Genomic DNA, 23,455 nt, shown 5'->3' with positions numbered 1-23,455 from the left:
CCAGCAAGGGGAAGATTTCCATGATGGGTGACCTGTTGTGTGACTGCTTTGAGACAGTTGGGGCAGTTCCCTTGCATTCCAGGTGGCTGTCTACAACCTCAATGAGTATACTGGAGGTGGGACATGTGAGTTACTTCTGCTGCCAAATAGAATCTACCAATGGATGTGAGAGCTCTGAATTGCTATGGATGACAGTTTTCATGTTAGCTGAAACTGAGGAAGACTGAACCTGGATAATAGATCAGAATAACATTTGAGAAAGGTTAAATTAAGATGCAGAATCAGCTTTGAGAAAAGAGTTTGTGAGGGACTTCTATCAAGATGGGGAAGTAAGAAATTATATCTTAGTCTAAGTCTCAGTCTCACTACCTCAAAATAAGAAATGCACCAAATAAATAAAAATTACAAAAACAAAATGAGAAATAAACATTTTGTAACAACATAATCTCTATCAAAAAAAAAACCAAACAACTCAACAAAAGGCTATGTTATTGATTCGCTTCACCCTGTTGCACTTCTCTCTCTCTCTGAAAATGTTGCCAGGCTTACTTTTATTTATTTATCTATTCTTGCTTTGGCTGTAGTGGTTTGTATTGTCTCCACAAAATTTCTCCTTGTAGTGAACTAGTCTGACTCCTCACCCCTTCCCAAATATGAAGGAGAGTGTACTGAGTTTACTCAGCCCTAGGGAAAGATGGAATAGATGACAAACTATCTAACAAAGGAAATAAAATGTTTCCATAGGGAGTGTCATGAAAATCCAGGGAAGAGAAATTCTCCAAAAGGAGAAAGTGCTCAAGAATGCAAACAAAACAACTACAACTGCAGAGTAATAAAAAAGGATGAGGGGTGAGGAAAGGCCGGAGGGGTCAGATGTCAAGAGACTTGGTGGCTTTGCAGAGAGCGATACCAGGCATGCAATAGTGAGAGTGGGAAGCCAATCTGCAAGCGTTTAGGAACTGAATGAAAATCGATATCATTGTCTAGTGGAAAGAGCACTGCATAGGTAATTAAGAGACTTGTGGCCTAGTTTCAGTTTTGCTACTAACTAGTTATAGGACAACAGCCAAGTCATTTATCTTCTTTAGACCTTAATTTTCTCATGTAGAAAGTGAGGGAATTGCACTATACAATATCTAAGGCCTTTTCAAGCATTACTTGCATTCTAAATTGCACGGGTACCAAGTGAGCACATATGACATGTTTACCAAGCAACAATGTTTTGAAGAACCATATGACTTAAATTCTTTTGGTTCTATTCTGCTAATTTTAATATTACGCTCTTATCCACCATTCTTCAATACACTAGGAATACCAAAGAAGGTTCAGGAGTCGCAATGCCAAGTATTCACTGATAATCCACAGAATAGCTTTCTCTTTCTCTTTCCTTTACATTCACTTGTTGAATTAAAAAGCTTAGGCACTAAATCACCATAATGCTAAAAATGGTACCTATCACTTTCAACAATAATTATCAGTAGTAAAACGTGAATGAACAGTTGTAAGCTTCAACACTAACTGCATGTGACAGGATTCTCATTGGTCACTGAAAACTGTATTGGCTCTGCTTACTCTTGGACAGTAGGAGGAAGTATACTCTTTGGATCTGGGCAGGCCTGCTTGGATCCTAGTTGACATCCTTCCGTTACTAGTTGACATGAGACAAAGAAACTGTCACTGTGCTCTGACTTAGCCAGGAATCATTTGACCTCTGTTACTTGGGGCAGGAGAAGGGCTATTCATCCCATGAAAGTGTCCCTTTATAAAAATCTTCCTCAACTGTGGGTAACAAAAGTAACTCAACCCATTAACAGCAACAGATGCCATTCCTCCACTCTGTTCATACTATACAATAAAGAACCTTCTGTCCTACTTTTTCCCCTTTATAATAAGACAGGAAGAGTCACAGAACTAAATTCTCAGACAAGATTCTAGTAATTCTAATGTGTGGACAGGTCTTATAAGAACCCCCTAGTAAATCCCACCAGCTCTATCTAGTTCCCTGTGTTCCTCCTATCCTTGCTATTGGGATCCCCATTTTTCTAGGAGCATAAGGATAAGATTTATCTCTCTTGTGAGAATCACAGATAGATACAAAGGGTAAATTGAGAAAAGGACTCCAGATATTGTAGGAAAAAATACACATGAGCACCCTTCTATGAAACCACACAGACTTCCTACTTAATAGAAATCTCTTGGTGACCCCTCAATTCAGCAAACAGTCTAACTCTTTGGAATGGCAACTGAAGAAAATACAGTGCCACTACACAAACAGTGCAGTTATTCTCTACCTGCTGAGTGTCTATGTCTTCACTATATCTCAGTTACTTTGCTGCAGAAATGATAATACTAACTAATGATAATACTGCAACTTCTTCCTTTGAATGAGGCTTCAGCAGAGCTCAACCTTCATTTATTTCATGCCAACTCCTCTATCTTGAAGTTGTAGTGATTCTCTGTTGTTAGCTTTTACTAGCCTGAAACATGAGCACTCCTAATCTTCTATGTTTTTAACAGCTGTCCTTACTACTCAAGTCCTTTCTTTTTTATACTGGATTCTAATTTCTCCTCCTCCAAATCTGTCCACCACACCCCCGTCATGACCCTAAATGTGTTTGCTCAGGAAGCAAGCCCCCCGACACTAGAATCTTTCTGCCCACTGTAATACATGTCTGAAAAGAGAGAGGGTCTTTTCTAGTGAAGGAAAAAATATGTCTTTTGAACCGTAATGTAGAGTTGGGTTGTCAGTGGGTAGAAGCTTTCATTAGACACTGAGCTTAGAACATACATTTTTAAAAGGATGAAAATGTGTGTGACTATATAAAAATATTTTTAAACAGTGGTTCCTTAGTAAATTCATCTGATCCTCTGATTAGGGTGGTTCTCAGGTCCTAACAGGCCTGTTTTAACATATTTCTATGATGAAAATAACTGAAGAATATAATTTTACCTGTATTGCAAGTGCACGACCTACAAGACCTCTAAGATACTGTAAGGGATCTTCTGGGCCTTCCCACTTGCTCTGCCATATTAGAGGACACTGCAACAAAAAAAGTCATAATTAATTTAATATATTAATAATCTTATTTCAATATTACAGATGGAAAAGCTACTTAAGGTCTCCTATTATGGGCATGTTTCATCAAAAACACAATAGTTTTTACCTTCACAATCTCTCTCCCATCTGACAACATTTTTCCATTCAGGCCCTCACCACTCAGATTATTGCAATGTTCTCTTGATTTGTCTCCTTGCCTCAAGTATTTTTCTACTCCAGGAGATCATACACACCTGTTGCCAAAGTAATTTTCCTTAAACACCAATCTGACCATGTAACTCCTCAATTCAATCAACTCTAGTGGTTTCTTATTTCCTCTAGAATAAAATATAAACTCTTCTGTGTAGCTTTTAAAGCCCTATACAACCTGGCTCTCAACTATCTTTCTAGCTTCAGTGGAAATTCCTCTGCTTCCCACATAATTTAAAATTCATCCAAAATGGCCCTCTCTTTGTTTCTCACACAGGAAGATCAACCTCCCACATTCTTGCCTTTGCCCTGGATTTTCTACATGCATGAAATGGACTCCCTCCTTACTACCACCTTATGGAGTCCCCTTCTTCCTTTCAAGTGTAGCTCAAGAACTATCTTATACATGAAACCTTTCCTGACCCCATCAACTGTTAATGTCTAAACTTTCTTTTATTTTATATACATTTGCATTTATTCACTTTGTATTTTTACTACATATTTATGTATATGCTTCTTGTCTCCTGTAAAAGAATGTTAAGCTCCTTGTGAGTAGGAAATGTTCCAGTCTTTGTACATTCATGTATACGTAAAAATGTTCCATTTTTATACCAATACCTAGCACAGTGTCTGGCATGTAGTGGTCACTTAATAGTCGGTTGACTCTGCTGCAAAAGCCCATCTCTTTAACACCTATATTCTCTCCATAATGCTACAATCATTTTTGCAAATCCTGGAATACATTGATCTAAGAGAAATAAGAGTTATAGGTAGCCCAAAGGGCAACAGAAAGACACACTGCAGGTACAAGTAGGTTACAATATAGTACCCACCACAAATGGAATAGGACAAGTGAGAGAAAAAGACCTCATTAATTACACATATAACCAGAAAATGAGGAAAGTTGGTCATGTCATCAGAATGGGGGACAATAATTGGACTGTTCAAGTATTACAATGGTATTCACAAAGACACTAAAAGACTCAGTGGAAGGCCAACAGATCAATAGGAAGATTTTCTACAGAAGATATGGATACCACAGAAGATGAAAAGACACAGACCAGCTGTAATCTACAATGTCTTTAGTTTAACCTACTATGTCCTATTATTCTGAGGCAATAAATTCATGAGGGCAGGAACTGTCTTTTTATTTTCAAATTTTCCTTAGTATGTAAATAGAATGTTCTGAAAACAGTACACCCTTTCCTCCCTTCAAAAATATATTTCACTTGAAGGTTTTTAGGTCACTATCTTTTGTATAAAGATGGTAAATTAGTCTCATTACTTTATAGTCATAAACTATGAATGTCATATACCATATAGTGAATCACAAGCAATTCTCCAAATCTAACTTTTATTATTTTTAAAAAATGAAACATCATTAAGTTTTCAAAACAAAATAGTAATAAAGATCTGAATTGTCAAAATATGATTAAATTCTTAAGTTATTGCTATGAAAAACTTCAAAGAACAAGTTTTTTTAGGTTTTTCTTTAGTTAAGATTTATATATTTAATGCATGCATTTAAATATTAAGTCATGGAAAGTTATGGTGCCTTAGGCTGTGTTTACACAATACCAATAAAATATGTCAATTTGGTAATTCATTCAAACAACAGTTTGATTAGGCTGAAGCTGTTCAGCTGGAATAGTGCCTAAAATAATGCCTGATACTATTAAATGTAAGGTTAAAATTAGTAGAAATGAATACTTATTGATTGATTCAGAATTGCCAGGTGGTAGTAATCTTGTCCTAGTGTTCATGCAGAAAAGATCTCCCAAGATTTTTGCAGTTTTAAAGTTACATGATTTTTTGACTCTGATTTTAACTGAACAAGTATAATTGGAATTTGTCCATCCTATTATATAGAAATTTGGATATGTATAAATGAACACAGAGAAGAGAGAATGACTTGTTTAAAAACTGATTGTCAATAAACATGTATTAAGTACCTACTATGTGCCAGGCACTGTGCAAAGCACTAGGGATACAAAGAAGGTAAAAGACAGTCTGTGCTCTCAAGAATCTCAAAGTATGATGGCTGGGAGGTGGGGGTTGGAAACAACATACGAAAAATTATAGACAAGAAGATATAAATGGAATAAAGGGGAAATAGGCACTAGAATTAAGGGAGACCAGGAAATGCTTCCTGTATAAGGTAGGATTTTAATTGGGACTTGAAGGAATCTAAGGAAACCAATAGGCAGAATTCCAGGCATGGGAGACAACCAGTGAAAATGCCCAGAATCAAGACGGAAAGTTTTATTCAAGCAACAGAAAGGAAGGCAAGGTCACTGGATCAAAGATTACATGGGGGTGGTATGTAAAGTCTAAGAAGGGTGGACAGATAAGAAGAGGTGAGAGATAATGAAGGGCTTTGAACTCCAAATAGGATTTTCTATTTGATTCTGGAGGTGATAGTCACTGGGGCTTACTGAATGGGGTTGGAGGGGAGGATCACATGGTCAGGCCTGTGATTTAGGAAGTTCATTTTGACAGTTGAGTAGAAGATGAACTAGAAGCATCTTTGTCAGGGAACAACCAGCAGGCAATAAACAAGCCAGGCCTGAGGTGATGAGAACCTTCATGATGGTGGTATGAGTATCTGAGCAGAGAATGCAAAAAAAGCTTCAAAGTTAGAATCAACAGGCCTTGGCATAGACTGGATGTGAGGAAGAACTGACATGAAGAGTCAAGGCCGACACCTTGATTTTGAGCCTGGGTGACTAAGAGAATACTGGTACCCTGGACAGCAATCGAGAAGTCTGGCATAGGAGTTTTATGTGGAAAGACAATGAGTTTGGTTTTGAATATCTTGAGTTTAAGACATCTGCAAGAAATTCAGTTTGGGAGGTCCAACAGAAAGATGAAAATGAAAAACTGGAGGTTAGAAGGCAGTGTCCTATTCTAACGTCTCCTCATGATCTGAAGGCAACTCTGTGGAGCCAAAGACCATTCCTATACAGCACAAGTTCTGGAAGGACCTATCACAGCTAAGCGTGAAGAGGTTTATCATAGATAGGCTACACTCTTTGTGATGAATTCTTTGCCCATGAAAATCTATAGCACAAAGGTGGGGGAGGGAAAGAGTGAAAGTTTTATAATTCACTTTAAATATTTTTACTGAATAAGCCTGATTTACAAAACAACTTGAAGTAATATTAATTTAACAAGAAAGGATAAAAGGGGCTAGGAATCTGCACAATTAGTAAAGAAGAATTAGTAAAGTAATTAGACTAATTCTCTAAAAAGTAGGGTTTTTTCAGGGGAGAAAGCTGGCTTTGTGTAAACTTAATCTGGTCCAGTTTAGGAAGAGTAAAAAAAATAGCTTTAAGATGAATATTAAAATGCTGAACTTCAAAATGTATGAAGATGAATTGGTACAGCTCAAATGAAAATGATCAGCAAAGACCACTTCAAAGAACTTTTCCCTCCATGTGGCCAAAGGATTTCTTTCATGTTTCCTTTTCTGCACTGAGAAAGCAGTACAGATGGAACCCACCCCAAATGACCATATTCTGGAAAGTATACAAGTAGAACTCATAGCATAAAGATGACAACTTGAGATGCCAGCATTTTATAAGAGGTGTACAGCATGGTAAAGTGGAAAGAATACTAGATTTAGAGTCAGGGCCCTTCTGTTTAAATCTCAGTTCTGTGATTTATGTCACTTGGAGCAAGGCTCTTAAAAAGTAAAAACAAAACCCCAGGGATAGAACCCCTGAGCCAATCCAAAAGCCAAAAGCTATAACCCTAGCCGCAGTTCTTTCAGCCTCAGTTTCCTCCACTATAAAATTAGACAATAGATAAGGTTTTTTCCAGCTAATATTTTCTATCCCTAATAATAAAACAGTTCCTTCTCACACCAAGCCCAAATCTATCTTTGCAATTTCCACCCACTGTATGCCATTCTATCTTCAAAGGTTAAGCAAAACAACTCTAGTATGTCTTCCATGTGGCAACCCTTCCAGGATTTGAAAACTGCCATCAAATACTCCCTATGTCTTCTCTTCTCAAGCTATCCTCAAACTGCATGATCACCACTCCAGTTGTGCTCCTCTAGCAACTCTCTAAGGGACTATAACAGTCTTCCTTAAATGTGGTGCCTGGAATTTAACACTATATTCATAACATCATCTGATTACATATTGGTATTCTAACTTTTCTCAAGAACCTGGCCAGCAGTATCCTTGACAAATCTTGCAGAAAATCTGGGTACCCCTACCAGAACTCAATCTTGTTAACATTGGGTTGTTAATCCCTATCTTCTTCATATAGCCCGATAGGAGCTATTTTATATTTGCTATACAAATGTCGACCATCAACTCTTTATTACAAGTGAAGTTTGTGACGTGAGAAGGGAAGAGTTTCAAATAATCAAGCACCGACAAAACCCTCAAGAACATTATTAAACAAGATAATTTAAAGGACTTCAGAGCCCACTGAATCTACCCTACACTTGAACAAGTATGTGCACTGCAATCTACCCAACATGTGACTAGTCTTTGATGGAAGACATTAAGTTTATAGAAATCCTTCCTAAAAAGTGGTGGCCAGAGCAGAACACAGGATTCTAGACGAGATATGACCATGACAGAGTGAAACTAAGCCCTCCCCAGTCCTACACATTATGCCTCTCTTTGTGCAGCCTAAGAATTTAGTGGCTCTTCTGGCTGCCATATTATCCTGCTGACTCATATTAAGCTTGTAATCCACTGAAATAAAAAAAAATTAAGGCAAATTTATGTAGCCATGACCTTCACATCATTAATATCATATGTAATATATGTGGGCATCCCTTTTGCTAAAAACCACTAGCTCTAGAGTCAGAGAAGCCGAGTTCAGATTTTACCTCTAATATAAGTTACTTGTATGACCTTGGGCAAGTCATTTAATTTACCTGGGCCTCACTTTCCTCCTCTGTAAAATGAAGGCTTTGGACCAGACTGAGGTCTCTTCCAGCTCTAAATCCTAACATCTCCAGTGGAAAATAAGTTTCTTAAGAGCAGGATTTATGTCACAGCTATCTATGTATTACTACTAGCATCAAACACATTGTTTTGCACACGTAACTATTCAACAAACGTTTGTTGAATTGAATACAAAAACGTCTCAAGTGCATATATTATTAGAAACTATAACAAAAGTCATACTTTGTATATAAATGTTTAGAAAAAAACAGATGGCCAGTTGTCTTGTAATAATTTAAGTGCATGGCTTCCACTAAAAAAAGAGAATTTCACTGAGGAATAATTCCAAAGATTCTAAACTCTGGCCTTTCATTACAAATATTTTAAAAAGGTAAAACTTCTAAAGTTCTCGAAAATAACACAGATGGAGAATATATTAGTTAGGTTTTTCCACTTGTGAATTGACTCTTGAGCTTTACCTAGTTTTTGGTTGGCAAAAAAACTTGCATTTCCTAAACAATGTGTGGAAATATTAAGCATTGCTGAAAGTATTAAAGAAGACTGAACTTTAGCAGAAAAACAGTCTCAGAATTGCAGAGCTGAAGGAATATCAGAGGAGGGCCACTTGAGCATGAACCCTCTATACAAGATACCCACACACAGTCAGTGTATGCTTGAAGACTTCCAGCGAGGAAGAAATAGCTACCTCCAAAATGGAGGCTAATCCATTTTGGGATAGTTCTGGTGATAAAGAAACTTCTTTTTACCACAAACCTGAAGTTTTTTCTTTGCACCTCTATCCACTGCACCTTATTCTGCTCTCTGGGAGCAAGCAAAACAAGTGTAACCAGTCTTCCATATGAAACCCTGAAAACAATTCTCGGTGTCCCCTAAATCTTCTCTCCTCTACCCTAAACATTTCAAGTGCCTTCACGCATGATCACCATCCTGTATGTCTTCCTTTGAATGCTCCAGTTCTAAAATGTGGTGCCTAGAATGTGACACAATGCTCCAAATGTGATCTGACTAAAGAAGCACGCAGTGATACACCTGTCCTGCTCCCAGCTCTCTATGACTGATTTCTTTTTGAAGAATGAAATTCTTCTCTCCACTTTGCATCTGCTGGCCAGACTGGTTTCAGTTCCACAGAACAAGATGCTCCTTTCAAGATAAGTTTATCAGGTCTAAATTCATCACCATGCTGCTAGCTTAATTCTTGAATTACACTACCTCCTCAGCTTCCTCTCCCCTCTGAAGGAAGGTAGAAGGGTAGAGTATCAAACTCCTTCCAATGCCTTGATTTATGGGGGACAGAAACTACTCAGCTCACTGCACTTTGCATCTGCTGCCCTGCCTGGTTTCAATTCCATGGAGCAAGATGCTTCCATGCTGGGTACTCTTTGTTGTCCCTCCCCTCCACCCCTGCTTTCTTGCCTCCTTTTTGGTGTTGTTTTCCCCCTTTAGATTGTATGCTCGTTGAGGACAGGGACTTAAACAGTACTTAGGACAGTGCCTGGCAAATAGTAGGTACCTAGTAAATTTACTACTAGAATTTGTCTTTGTTTTATCTTTGGCAGAAAAAAAAGCAAATGGTGAGCAGCTCTGCTTTCTCTCTGCAATCTTTTATTATAGTCACATCTACCTAGGGCAGTCAACATATCCTTTAACTTAATAAAGCTAAAACTCTTATCACTCTCTGCTGGTGCTCTAAACTTCCTTATTTATTGGAATAATGTTTATTGTATTGGAAATTATCATTAAGGTAGGCCAAGAAATTATTAGCTCCTCTGGTTTTATCAGACAAAGAGCTCCAAACAATTTTCCAAATAATTCAAGTTTCTCATTATTATTAATTATATCACATTTGTGATATTTCCTAGAATCTTCACCTTTTTCATCTTTCCATTCAGGTGGTCTATGGCACTGATGTCAAACTTAAATAGAAATAAAGGCCACTAAACTATCCAAAAGTGGGTCCCATAATGACTTCAAAATCACATATTAACATTATTTATTTTCTATTGTATTTTTATTTATTTTGTTATTTAAATTATATTTTAATCTGGTTTGGGTCACACACTAGGAATGTGGTGGGCTTCAATGTGGCCCACAGGCTGTGTGTTTGAAACCTCTTGTCTACAGTTAAATCTGATCATATCAATGCTAGGATCAGCATCCATACTGTTTCTGCCCACCATGGTTAACCCTCCACTGGTTCATCAATTTCCTCACATGAATACATCTTCTTTATCTATGATAATATTCTACTTTCATCCTTTTGGTGGTAAAGTAGATAGAGCTTGGGGTTTGGAATCAGGAAGACCTGAGTTCAAGGCTAGCCTCAGACACTAGTAAAAAAAAAAAACTAAACTAAAAAACCTTAAAAAAAAAAAAGCTAGTTTCTTAGTAAGATGTTGACTTACTAGCTGTGTGACCCTAGGAAAGTCACTTCACCTTTGTTCACCTCAGTTTCTTTGTGTGTAAAATGGGGACAATAATAATACCTATATACCAGGGTTGTTGTTAAGGATTAAATGAAATAATAATCATAAAGTGCTTAGCACAGTGTCTCACACATAGTAAGCATTATATAAATGTTAGCTAGATATACCCTTTCAGACCCATATTCTAGTCATTAGTCTGATTTATACAAGATTTAGTAATCCTTAAAAAGTCATGTTTGCTTCCTTGAGTTAAACTTTGTAGTTTACCTTGAACATAAACTTCATGTATACATTGTGCACTTGTGTATCAACATCTGACACCATGAGTTTTATTGTTGGCTCCTTTGTTAGATTTCACAAAATAAAAGGAAAGCTAAGACTTCTAGGAAATATATTTTTTCTGATTAATTTTAAATATAAAGTTTTCTCTTGTAGCAAAACAGTCTCAGAACTCTTTATTTTCAGTGTCAGTTTAACTGACATTGAGATAATGATAATGATTTTTATAAAAAATACATTAGCCTTCTTTATATGCTATGGCTGCATCTATCTTTCATAGCTCTTTGGCTCTCCCCTAAGGTTGAAGCTTTTTTTTTGGCCAAATCTATTTAAGATAGTGATACATAACACTCTCTCACTAGAGAATTCATTGTGCTAGCGGGATTTCATGACTGACAACATGTTTTCTCGTGCTTAGAAACAACTGAAGACTTTAAAATGCAGAGTATGTTTCTGTAGCATTTTGATAACCATTGCTATTACAGATATTGTGGAAGATACAGAAAAATAAAAACTGATCAAAATAAAACATAAGTAGCATGAAAAGATCCTCTAAAGCAGGAGTTCTTTACCTTCTTTGTATAATGGATCCTTCTGGCAATCTACTGAAGTCTATGCACCTTTTTCAGAATAAATATTTTTAAATTTATAAAATAAAATACATAGGACTGCAAAGGAAACCAAATATATTGAAACAGAATTATAAAATTGTTTTTAAAAGCATGTTCACAGACCTGTGGTTAAAAATCTTTATTCTGAATTGAGCCTTTCCCCAAAGGGGCAAAATGTATAATAAGTATTTTCCCAAGATTGAGGGAGGAAATGATATCTTATAGATTGTGATTAAAAGATATGGTATATTTGTCTTCTGAGTATAAAACTTCCCTTAACTCATTGTGATCCAATGAAATGTTAACAAAGTGTTAGCAAGGACCCAGACATTTTTGACCTTGCCATAGTCATCAATCACTATGCAAGTCTTGTGGTGTATACTGTTTGTAGATATTACAGTTGCTCAAAATAAAATCTAATGCATACTTTCTCCAGGGACACATGCAATACAGGATCATAAATAAAGACATCATGGAAAGGCAACCTACCTGCCCTTGGCTGCCACAATATGGTCTAATCTCACTGTTGCTCTTTCTCATGTCAACACACATGGTGTTGTGATCACACCATAAGAGCCAGACTAACATCAGTTAGTGATGCAATCCTACCTACTCTAATACGCTGCCTCACCAGGTGGTGTAGTGGAAAGAGTGCCAGACTTAGAATCAGGAAGACAAATTCAAATCCTGCCCCAAACACTAACTAGCTGAATAACCTCAACAGGTAAGTCACTAACTTCTTTCATTGTCAGTTTCCTCATCTGTAAAATGAGGATAATAGTAGTATCTGGCTCACAGTTTCCATGGGGATCAAGTTAGATAACATTACACAACATACAAACCTCAAAGAACTACATCAATGTTAGCTATTACTATTGTTATTAGATACTATTTATAAACACATTTAGTACAATGCCTGGCATTGTTTAATAGGTGTTTAATAAATGCATGTTCCCTGCCCTCTTTATTTTTATTACATAGCTTAATCATTTGGAAAGAGAATTGTTATGAACCACGACATTTCCTTTTATACATTTAATAAGATGGTAGATAAATCAGAGAAGGTCAGACACTGTGGCATCTCTATTCCATAATTACAAGGAGCTTACCTTTTGGTTTAACAAGGCACTTGCCAATTTTTGTACTTCAGAACTCAACAGTGTTGTGCCTCTGATCACTTTGCTAAGAGCTGCAAGTGACTGATGGACGCTTTGTACTAAGCGAATGGCATTGAACTGTTCAAGAACAATGAATGATAATATGGGAGATCCTTGTCGTTCATTAGGCGGAGATACTTTCTGGTGAATCAGGTTTGAATTCTACAAGAAGAACACACGTCATGTCATTAATACATAGCTAAGAATGTGATTCTTTAAAATAACAATTCATTGGCTTACAAGTTGGAAAAAACACTAATCGATCAAAAGTACAATAGATTTTTTTTTAATCCCCTTAGTTCTCCTAATGCTCTATTTTTCCCACAGAATAAGTTTCTGTCTTTACTGAGGAGAAATTCCCTCTGTCAGAGTTAGTAGCATCTAATGTAGTTTTGCTTTGCCCTCCTTTTAGTTTACCACCTGTATATTGTTGGAAAGTTAGCCACTTCACAGGATAATAAGATCGTGGGATTCAATTTAGAGTTTGAGTGGACCTTAAAAATTCCTGAAGTTCAACCCCTTCATTTTACAGATTACTAGACAAAGGCCTTGACAAACGAAGTGGCCTGTTCAAAGGCCCACATTCCTACACAGGTTCTCCCACTCTAGAGTCAGAGCTTGGTTCACTGCTCCCATTACACAGCAGAATCACACTAAAGTTCAAGAGAAAAGGACATTGTCTTTTTCTGTACAAGTGCCCAACAAATTATGATGCTCTGCTCTGTAATTTGTGGGGGAAATGCTGACATGATTAATGATGGCATACAATGGCCAGGGAAATACTCTGCAAGCACTAAAAGTCATTTTCTGTTGAAAAAACAAACACGATATCTGTTATAAATATACTCTATCACTTTGCTATTTTTCGAACTCTATGAATCATCACTATGTAGATCAATTAACAAAAACAAATTCAGTACTGAAGATGTGGGGGGAATTACAGATGAACACATAAGAATCAATGCCTTCACGGAATTTACAAGGTTATGTAAACCAAGAACAAAAGCGCTAATATAAGACAACATACAGATTCACAAAATTTTAGAGGCGAAAGAATCCTAAGTAACAATTTTTCAGCTCCCTCACCTTACTTTTTAACCAGAGAACCAAACTCAGAGAGATTAAGATGACTTATTCACGATCACCAAGTCCCATGAGGTAACTAAAACCTATATTACTTAACTATTAATCCAATTCTCTTTCCACAATTTAGTTTTAAAGAAAAAATAGTTGACATCTATTAACTTTGAGGTAGGTTGGAAGCAAATTTTGTAAGTCTTTAAATACACTATGTGTACCACGATTAGGTCCAAACCATATGTTATGGGTTATATATACATGCTACATGAACTCAATAGGGGAAAAGAGTAACAAAGGCTAGGATGTTCTTTGACGGAAATAGGATTTGAATAATGGGTGTGATGCGGATATTGGAGAAAACTAGAAAAGAATTACAAGTAAGGAAAGTAACATGACTTGGACATGACTACACCAAATTAGGTTCTAAATATTCATTAATATGTTGAATAGTAAACATTACTAATCATAGACCAGGAGCACAGTCTTCAAGAAACTAATCGATATTGTTTAATAAGAAATGAGGAGCAGGCAGATTTCAGAAAAACCTGGAAAGACTTGTATGAAGTAATATAAAGTGAAATGAGCAGAATCAGGAGAACAATGTACATAGTAACAGCAATACTATGTGATGATCAACTATGAAATAACTTCACTCTTCTCAGCAATACAATGATCCAAGACAATTCCAAAGGACTCATGATGGAAAATGTTATCCATATCCAGAGAAAGAACTGATAGAGTTTGAATGAAGATAGAAGCATACTATCTTCACTTTCATTATTTTTTGTTTTTTTTCTTTTGATCTGTTTCTTCTTTCACAACTATGACTAGTATAGAAATATGTTTTACATGATTGCACATATATAACCTATATCAAATTGTTTACTGTTTTAAGAAGAGGGAAGAGTTAAAGGGGGGGGAGAAAAATTAATAACTAAAAATTTTATAAAAATGAATGCTAAAAATTGTCCTTATATATAATTGGAAAAAATAAAATACTATTAAAAAGAAACTAATTGAACAAGCAGTCAGAACAGATTAAATAAAAGTCATTGTTCATGTCTCCCAACAATAAGATACACAAAAAATTGATTCCTCTCTCTGATAATAACCTGTTAGAATTATATCCCTCCCCATGTCTTACCCTCCTAAAACTATTCTTTGTTCTTGTTGTGATCTCTATAGAATGTAAGTAAGCTCCCTGAGGGAAGAGATTCTTTCTTTGTTTTTTGTTTTCTTTTTTCCTTTTTGGTGAGGCAATCGGGGTTAAGTGACTTGCCCAGGTCACAGTGTAAGTGTCGTGTGTCTGAGGACACATTTGAACTCAGGTCCTCCTGACTCCAAGGCCGGAGCTTAACCAGAGATTATTTCATTTTTATCTTTACATCTCTCCTGCCTACAAGGGTACATACATGTTGACTGATTAATGGATCTTGGACTCTTCCTTCTCCCTTACCTCTCATTTCTAATTATTTAACATGTCCTCTTGATTCTCTCCCAACACTCTATATTTCCATTGCCATAACTGTATTAGAAGCTCTCACTACTACCTATCTGGAAAAATTGGAATAGCATCCCAAAAGGTTGCCCCAATTCCACTCCTGACTTTATCATGCCTTTCAAAACAATGCCAACTTATTCCTCCTGAAACATTAGTCTGATCATATCACTCTTTTTGCTCAAAAGTCTTCATGAGGTTTTTACTGCCTACTGAATAAAGTTCAGACCTCTTTGTCTCACATTCAAAGCTTCTGAAATCAGGTAGAACCTTTGGCATTCCATTCTTATCTCAAACTAGTCCACACCACTTACCCTATGCTTCATCTAAACTGGATTATTCTTTATATTCCTCCAAATCTGCCTTGTACTATCTCTGTGTCTTTAATCACACTGTTCTCTATGAAATGTTCTCCCTCCAACTTTTTCCTGCTCAACTCCTATTCACCTTTTAAATGCCACATCAGACTCTCATACCTGTTCAATATTCTATTCACATTTCCTCACATAGGTATGTTATAGATGCCCATAACACATGCTATAATGTATTATTTTGTATAAGCTATCAATGTAGGTGTTTTATTACTAAGTTCCATAAAGATAATGATTTGGCTTATCTAGACCTCACATCCTCCCAAATACTAGGGACAATATTCTCTACAGAACAAGTGTTAATTAATATTTTTAATTGAACAGAAATTAATTGAAAGAAAAGACAGACTGAGGTTTTGGAGGGCAGAGGGTATAGATTCAATATGGAAGACAGAAAGCCTGGTCTTGTCGAGGAGAAGAGTCATGTCTTTCTCTAGAACTTTTAAGAGGAAAAATATTTAGAGAGTCTGAAAACAGAGGAAGAGATTTGAGGTGTGCATTTTATGTGGTCTCAATCTTCTCCATAATGCAAAAGGCAAATTCTTAGGACTTTATCCAGATTTCTATCTAGATATAAATAATTAATAAGTACACAGTTGGATTTATTAGAGAAGGGCTTAGGAGTGAGATCAAGGCAGATTAAAAAAGAGATTTAAAAGTCATTTGCATGGAGTTCATAAACAAAAAAGTTTGAACAGAGGTGCTCTGAGGAAGAGAGCTTGGAGAGAAAGAGGGCTGAAGATCAAGTCAAGGTACACTCACCATTAGAGGATGAGAAGAGGCAGAAGAATGAAAATAAGAAAGAATATCAGAAAAAAAGAAGGAAAACTAGGCTACTACACAAGGACAAGAAGGGGAAAATGGATAGTCAATGGTGTCAAATACTACAAGACAGTAAAGTGAGAGTTTGAGAAAATTGGGTGGTTCACTGACACCAATCTAGAGTGAAATTTCAATAGAATGCTGGGAACAGAAACTTGATTGAAAGGTGCTTATTATTTAACCAAGATGTGAATAAAGCATAGCTGTTTAAATCAAATTAGGCCTGATTATACTGGATAAAACTGACCAAAATTTTATTTTAAAAGGCTATGAAGCTCTTATTTTTAATGGGAAAAATAAGTCCACTGCAGTGCATCTTATGATCAAGCAAGAAAATTGATTAACATATTCAAGCTCAGTGGATAAATCCAGAAATCATTACTCTTTATGCTGATCCAAGTGCCTATTGATTGAGGTTGTTTGTCACAAAATGCATTTATCTCCTATTCCTCAGTCTCTGTTTGCTAAATTAAGAATGGAACGACAATGGCATAATTAATAAGGTGATATAAAATTATGTACTATGTAAAATAATAATTCAGCATAAACTAATTTTGTTACATTTAAGGGCTTTCAGTCAATACTCAGTTGCTTCAGTTTGATCACCACTATTGCTATTTTATTCTGCAGAGGCAAATCTGCATTGCAGGTCCTAAGATTCAGGAAAAGAAATATTAGCTTTTCCTTTGGCAAAGTTCCTTAAGAAAGGTAAAGTCAAGGACAAAGCAAAAACTGTTTGAAAAGTTGTTTTTTTTTCCTTGCTTTTGTTAGCAATATTTCTCCTGAAAGTGGTACATTACTATCAGAAGAATATTCAATATAGGGATCTTCAAGACAGATAAAAATAATTTAGAAAAATTTGTTATCTGAATAAAGAATACTTCCATTCTTTAGATGGCAGTAATTACTTTCTTTATAGACTCAAAGGGAACAAACAAAACCTTAAAGTAATATATAAAATACGTGGTAGAAAATAACAGTAATATGAAAAACTAACCAAATGAACAAAAATAGTTTTAAAATAATTAAATCTTTAATGTAGACCTTTACATTTCCTTTGAAATCGTGGTATGAACAATAACAAAGTATTCAGAATTTTGAAATCCTTGAAGTTTGGGTTTTAAATACAGAAAAAAACCTCGATTCCTCTCTTTGTGAACTGTTATCTAACCACCTCTTGCCTATTATGTACATGACACAGAACTATAGAACTATACACTTATCTATATTTATTATCCCTATCAAATTTCATCTTATGGTTTCAGCACATTAGTCTATCCTTACGAAATGTTTTTAGATAATATCATGCTATGCACTAACTATTCCTCCCAGTTTCATGTCACCTACAAATTTAATAAGTATACATCTAGGTTTTCATCTGTCATTGATAAAAATGTTGAATGGCACAGTGTTAAAATTGGGGGTACTCCACTAGATACCTCCCTCCAAACTAACATTTACCTATTATTGAGTATTAGGCAGCAAGGCAGTGCAGTGAATTGTGTACTGGACTGGGAGTCAAGAAGATATGAATTCAAATTTGGGCTCAGACACTTGCTAGCTGTGTGACCCTGGGCAAGTCAATTAACCTCCATTTGCCTCAGTTTCCTCATCCATAAAATAACAGTGTCAACCTTCCAGGGTTATTGTGAGTATGAAATGAGATAATATTTGTAGAATGTTTAGTATAGTGGCTATCACAAAGAAGGTACTACATAAATGCTTATTCCCTTCTATCATTATTATTATTATTATTCATCTGGTCCAGTTGCTAAGTTTCAAATCCTTCTAATTTTATCGTAGTAGCTTATACTTCACTTCTCCATCATACCCAGAAGAACATGAGACACTTTGTTATATTTTATTGAAAAACAGAAATATTATATCTACAGCATTCCCCACATTTACTAGCATGGTAATCCTGTCAAAATAGCAAATGAAGTTCATCTGAAAAGATTTTTTCTTAATAAAGAAATTCCAGCTCTTAGTGATCACTGCTTTTCTTTCTTTATGCAGCAAGAATCCCTTTAATAATATACTCTGTAATTTACCCAGAATTGAAGTCAAGCTCACTAGCTCATAAATTGAAGATTCTGCTCTTCTCTCCCTGTCTTTTTTTTTAAAAATAAGATATTTGCCCTTTTCTAGGCCTACAGAATCTCTCACTTTCAAGATTTTTCAACAAGTAGTGAAGGTGGGTCAATAATCACATTTGGAAGTTCCTTTGTAAATCTCTACAATTCACATGGGCCTGGTGACATGAACTCATTGAGAGCTTTTATCACTCCATTTATAATCCATCTTACTAATCTAAGGTTTCATTTTTTTTTTTGATTAACACTTTCTAGCCCAAAGGTTCACAGCCAAGAAAGTAAGCAAAATAGGAGCTGAGTCATTCCTTCTCTCCATTATCTACTGCCATCGTCCCATCAGCTCTGAGCAGTGGTTCTACCCTATCTGATCATAAGGATAAGAACACAAATCCATATTCACACTACTAGAGCTTTCCATACTGTGGGACATGCCACTCTTGGGGGAAAGAATAAAACTAGTTTAGGAAGAGAGACATGGAATAATAGCCAAGCTTATGAGAAATTATCTGGTTAAAAGCCTGTTTTTTTTTCAATGAAAATGTTCAAATTAAAGAAAACAAAAGGGAGACAAACATGATAGATTCATGACAATGGATAGAAAATGCAACTCAGAATTATGTGCTGCACTATGAACAAATGAAGTAAAATCTGAGTCAGCCTCATCACATTTTAAAGTGGATATAATTTGACATGATCATAATAAATTGGGCTAGGCTCATTATACAGAAAGTGTATAAACTTGAAGTTAAATAATATTAGTGTGGAAGTTTAAAGTACTATATTATCTGTTATAGTTCTCAACATCATTCATTTTAGTTAACATAATGTGATAGACTGGTTGCCAAAAAGCTATAACTTTTTAAAAATTGAAATAAAAATTGAAATAATTCAAATACTGTTAAAATCATTTGTAGTTTTCATCAATTTAATTTAAATTTAATTGTAGTAAATATTCTATTGTCTCTAATTTTTAGTAGATAATATTTTACCTATTTAAAGAAAAAATCCATTGCAGCAGCTGAAATTAGTACAAGAGAAGCCAAAAGGGATAAATAGTGGAGGAAATACAGAAACAAAAAGCCAAAGAGTCTAAATCAAGAAAATATGATACATTATGTTGATCACTGGGATTCACAGATAATGTGATGGAGAGGAAAGATGTGTGTGTGTGTGTGTGTGTGTGTGTGTGTGTTATGAACAGTAGCTGTAAACACTATGGAAGCTAATAAACTGAAATGATTCCTTGAAATGTATATGTAGAATATATTAGCAAGATTCCATGATTTCCAAAGAAAATTATATGTTTTTAATAAGCAAAAAAAAAAATCAGATAACCAAAGTATCTCTTGCATAGCAGAAAGTTGCTTGCACAATTTCTAAATTTTATTCATTAGGATATATAATGGTGTTACCTGAAGCTACAGATATGGATGAAATTAATCTTGGCACATCTTATACCAGCTCGTTTTACAGATGAAGAAACTGAAGCAAATGGGATTAAGTGACTTGCCCAGAATCACACAGCTAGTATGCATCTCACTCAGGTCACCTGACTCAGTACAGTACTCTCTCTATGTGCCATCTAGTTGCCTACAATTTACATATAAATATTAGTAATGAGAAATATAAGTGAGAAAGAACTAATATAGTTTTTCAAGTTGCTATATAAGGAAAACTGTTAAACTTGCTTAAAACAGCTAAATGAAAAGAAGATTCTTTGCAAAAGCTAGTGCTGATATGGATACAGAACAAAAAGCACCTCTATATTCCTGCAAAAAACACTGGATTTGTTATGCCAAATACTTCAAAGGGCATTTGGGATAAAATAAGAAATTACCATATTTCTTAGTGATAAGAATAATAAATATGAAGTAAACTCTTTATCCAACAAAAATTCCTTCTCCTAATACTTACAAAATTGGTATGCGTTTTTTAAAAACTAAATACTCTAGATACATCATTATAAGATTTTCAAATACATTCTGATTCATAAAGACAAAGTGATTATTTGTAAAAACAAATAGAGCTATGGATAATAAATTTGTAAAACAATATTTGACATGTTTCCCAATTTAAAACAAATATTTGCTCTGCAAATTATATAAGAGAAATGATGGGTTTGTCAACTACTTGATTTGTTTACCAAAAAATATATATTTTAAGGACTAAGATATTCCTAAATATGAAAGGATAAGAACTCCACTTTCAAGAAACAAATAGTGACTTGGTTTTCTTCTATCTAAATAAGAACAGCTGATTGACTAGTTTATGGATAGTATATCAGAACAAGAATCAAAACCTAAAGTTCTTACAGTGTTTTAGCTACAGGGAAATAAAAGTTCACTAGTTTATCAAAACCATAATATAAATTTTATATATATTATTCTCATGAGATAGGTTTTCTGCTGTAATGATAAAATGTCAATCTTGATTAGTGGTTACAAAAGAATCATGGTAGCATCATTAACAATGTCATTGTTTGAAAAATTTACATAAAACAAGCCACAGGGAACTCTAGAACGAGAAAATTCCCTATCCTAATTCAGGTTGACATCTTCTCTACAAATTATAGTCTTAGAGAGCTGCATAGACTATTGAGAGTTTTAGTGACTTTCCCAGGGTCCCACAGCCAAGTATGTCAGAGGGAGGATCAGCACTCGGGTCGTCCTGGCTCTGACGCCTACTTTGTATCCATTATGCCACGCTGCTGGCATAAAATGAAACATAAATGTTATTATTGATCAGAAACTCTGTGCGTCAGGTTATTTTATTCTATGTTTAAGGTTTCTATGAGTGTTGTTATAAAATTACAATATAGAGATTGTGACACAAAGTCTGGAAATCATTAACTTAAAAGTAATCCTAAAACAATTGATAAGTCAAGGGAATAACCAAATGTCACAAGTTAAGTTAATGGTGGGAGGTTTAAATTTTCTCTTTCACAAGCACCACTCAAAAAAACTGCTTTCACAGTAAGCTACAGAAAAATTTTTGTTATTGTTGTAAAGATCAAGAAAGGATTTCTTAAATGAGTTTGGGTTATTTTTTTATTTTTTAAATAGGCTCAATTGGTTAGGTGTGTAAGTTCATAAGAATGCTCATGGTCATGGTCAATGAAATCATGAAAAGCATTACATTTTAAAAATTAAGTAAAAACAAACTCCAAATCTGAAATGCCAACATATGTGTTATGGAAGAAAGAATAGTACCACAAAAACTTTTATGACAGAATGGAGAAGCACTAACAAGTAGATTATTTATAAAAAGCACATTTTGCACAGAACTCATATATACCAAAGGTATATTAGTCATTAAAAATAATGACTTCCAGTCCGGCACATCTACTGGCTCTTTGTTTTAAAACCATTTTATCAGTATTCAACTAGAAATTCACTTAATGTGTAATTTAATTAGGATTCCAGAGTGACCCAATGTGTTAAACTAAGCTATATTTCTCTAAAGACCAATGTTCCTTCACCTAATTAGTCTAAACCTCTTTTTTAATTACATCTTCAAGATAAATACTAGTAAAGTTATGCTGCTTTCTCCAGTTACTTGTTTAAAGTATCAATGGGATATCACATTTTCAAGTCATTTCATGAAACATTCCACAGTAATTGTATCTTTCTATTTTCTTAAGAGAATACATTAAGAACCATGGATTTTTTTCAACTGTTATTTTATCAAAGGAAAAAAGTCCATTATCCTGACCATCAAGTTCTATAATGCTAATTGGCATAAAGTGTATTGCAGCAGAAATTAAATGGTGAAACAGTTTCTTGATTTGATTTTTAAGTCAAAGTAATTTTTTTTAAATTTTCCCTTTTCTACCTACTTTCTTCAGAAGATCATAGTATTCCCATTTCTAGATAAAGAACTAAGTCTAAGTCCTGTACCTTTTGCCTTCCCAACTGGATGTTCTCCTGTTACTTGAAATTGCATGTGGCAAAAAAATAAACTTCAAATCTTCCCACTTAAATTTTCCCTTTCACTGAACTTCCTTTTCACTATATACAACATCTCTAAATCCTCTGATCTATAATTTTGGATTTTTTTGTGCCTCTTTGTCTTTCGTATATTTACCTGAGCACTAAGTCATTTAGTTTCTTCATTCCCATCCCCTGATCACAATATTTCCTCCCCCTCCCCGCCCCCATCCCCTCTGGGTAACTCATAATCACAGGGCTGACTATTCCTTGTATCTCCCTTCCTCAATTCATTTCATTTATAACAAATAACTGACATTTGTAACTAGTGCTTCTATACTTCCAAGGCATTTGTCAAATGTGATCTGATATGCTCCTCACTTCAAGCCTATGAAATAAGCTGGGGTGGTGGCTACAATGCTGCAAATGGAATCAGGAAGACCTAGGCTTGAAACCTGCCTCCGTTATGAGCTGTGTTACTTCAGACAAGTCATTTAACACCTTTCAGCAGCAGTTTTCTCGTCTGTAAAGTGGAGATAGGGTTATCTTAAAAGGCTGTTGTGAGGACCAAATCAAGTAGCATGACAGAACGGAAAGAACACTCTCTGGAGTCAGAAGAACTGGGTTCAAATCCCACTTCAGATATGTACTCCCTAATTGTGTGTACCTTAGCTTCTTCATTTGTAACATGACAGGGATAGGCTGGACGGCCTCAAAAGTCTGTCCCAGCTTTAGACCAATGATCTGATAATCCTAAATAATGTATTCAAGGTATTCTGAAAAACTTAGAGTCTATGTAAATGTCAGCTATTAAGTAATATTATTATTCAGATTTTACAGATGAGGAAATAGGAGTTTAAAAATGTTAAATAACTTGTGTATGTTCACCCAATTGGTAAGTGTAGAGATGAGGACTCTAACTTGGGTCTCTCCTAATTTAAGACATCTCCTGACTCCAGCTGTTTTTTCTAGTGCTTTCTGTCCCCAATAAATAATGGCAACCACAGTGATTCAATT

The 23,455-nt window shown here is 35.2% G+C and overlaps 1 protein-coding gene across 1 annotated transcript in view; it reads right to left on the bottom strand.

Annotated features, from left to right (window-relative positions):
• The window catches only part of DYNC2H1 (dynein cytoplasmic 2 heavy chain 1), a 370,089-nt gene that overhangs the window by 61,513 nt on the left and 285,121 nt on the right, over nt 1-23,455 (bottom strand). Inside the window, 2 exon segments of the mRNA XM_020996144.2 lie at nt 2,951-3,040; nt 12,601-12,810. Coding sequence (XP_020851803.1) covers nt 2,951-3,040; nt 12,601-12,810 — 300 coding nt within the window.

Source organism: Phascolarctos cinereus, unplaced genomic scaffold (genome assembly GCF_003287225.1).
Source record: "Phascolarctos cinereus isolate Bilbo 61053 unplaced genomic scaffold, phaCin_HiC Scaffold_726;HRSCAF=1367, whole genome shotgun sequence".
In the NCBI taxonomy this organism is placed as follows: domain Eukaryota; kingdom Metazoa; phylum Chordata; class Mammalia; order Diprotodontia; family Phascolarctidae; genus Phascolarctos; species Phascolarctos cinereus.
This window is presented reverse-complemented; position numbering and strand designations above follow the sequence as displayed.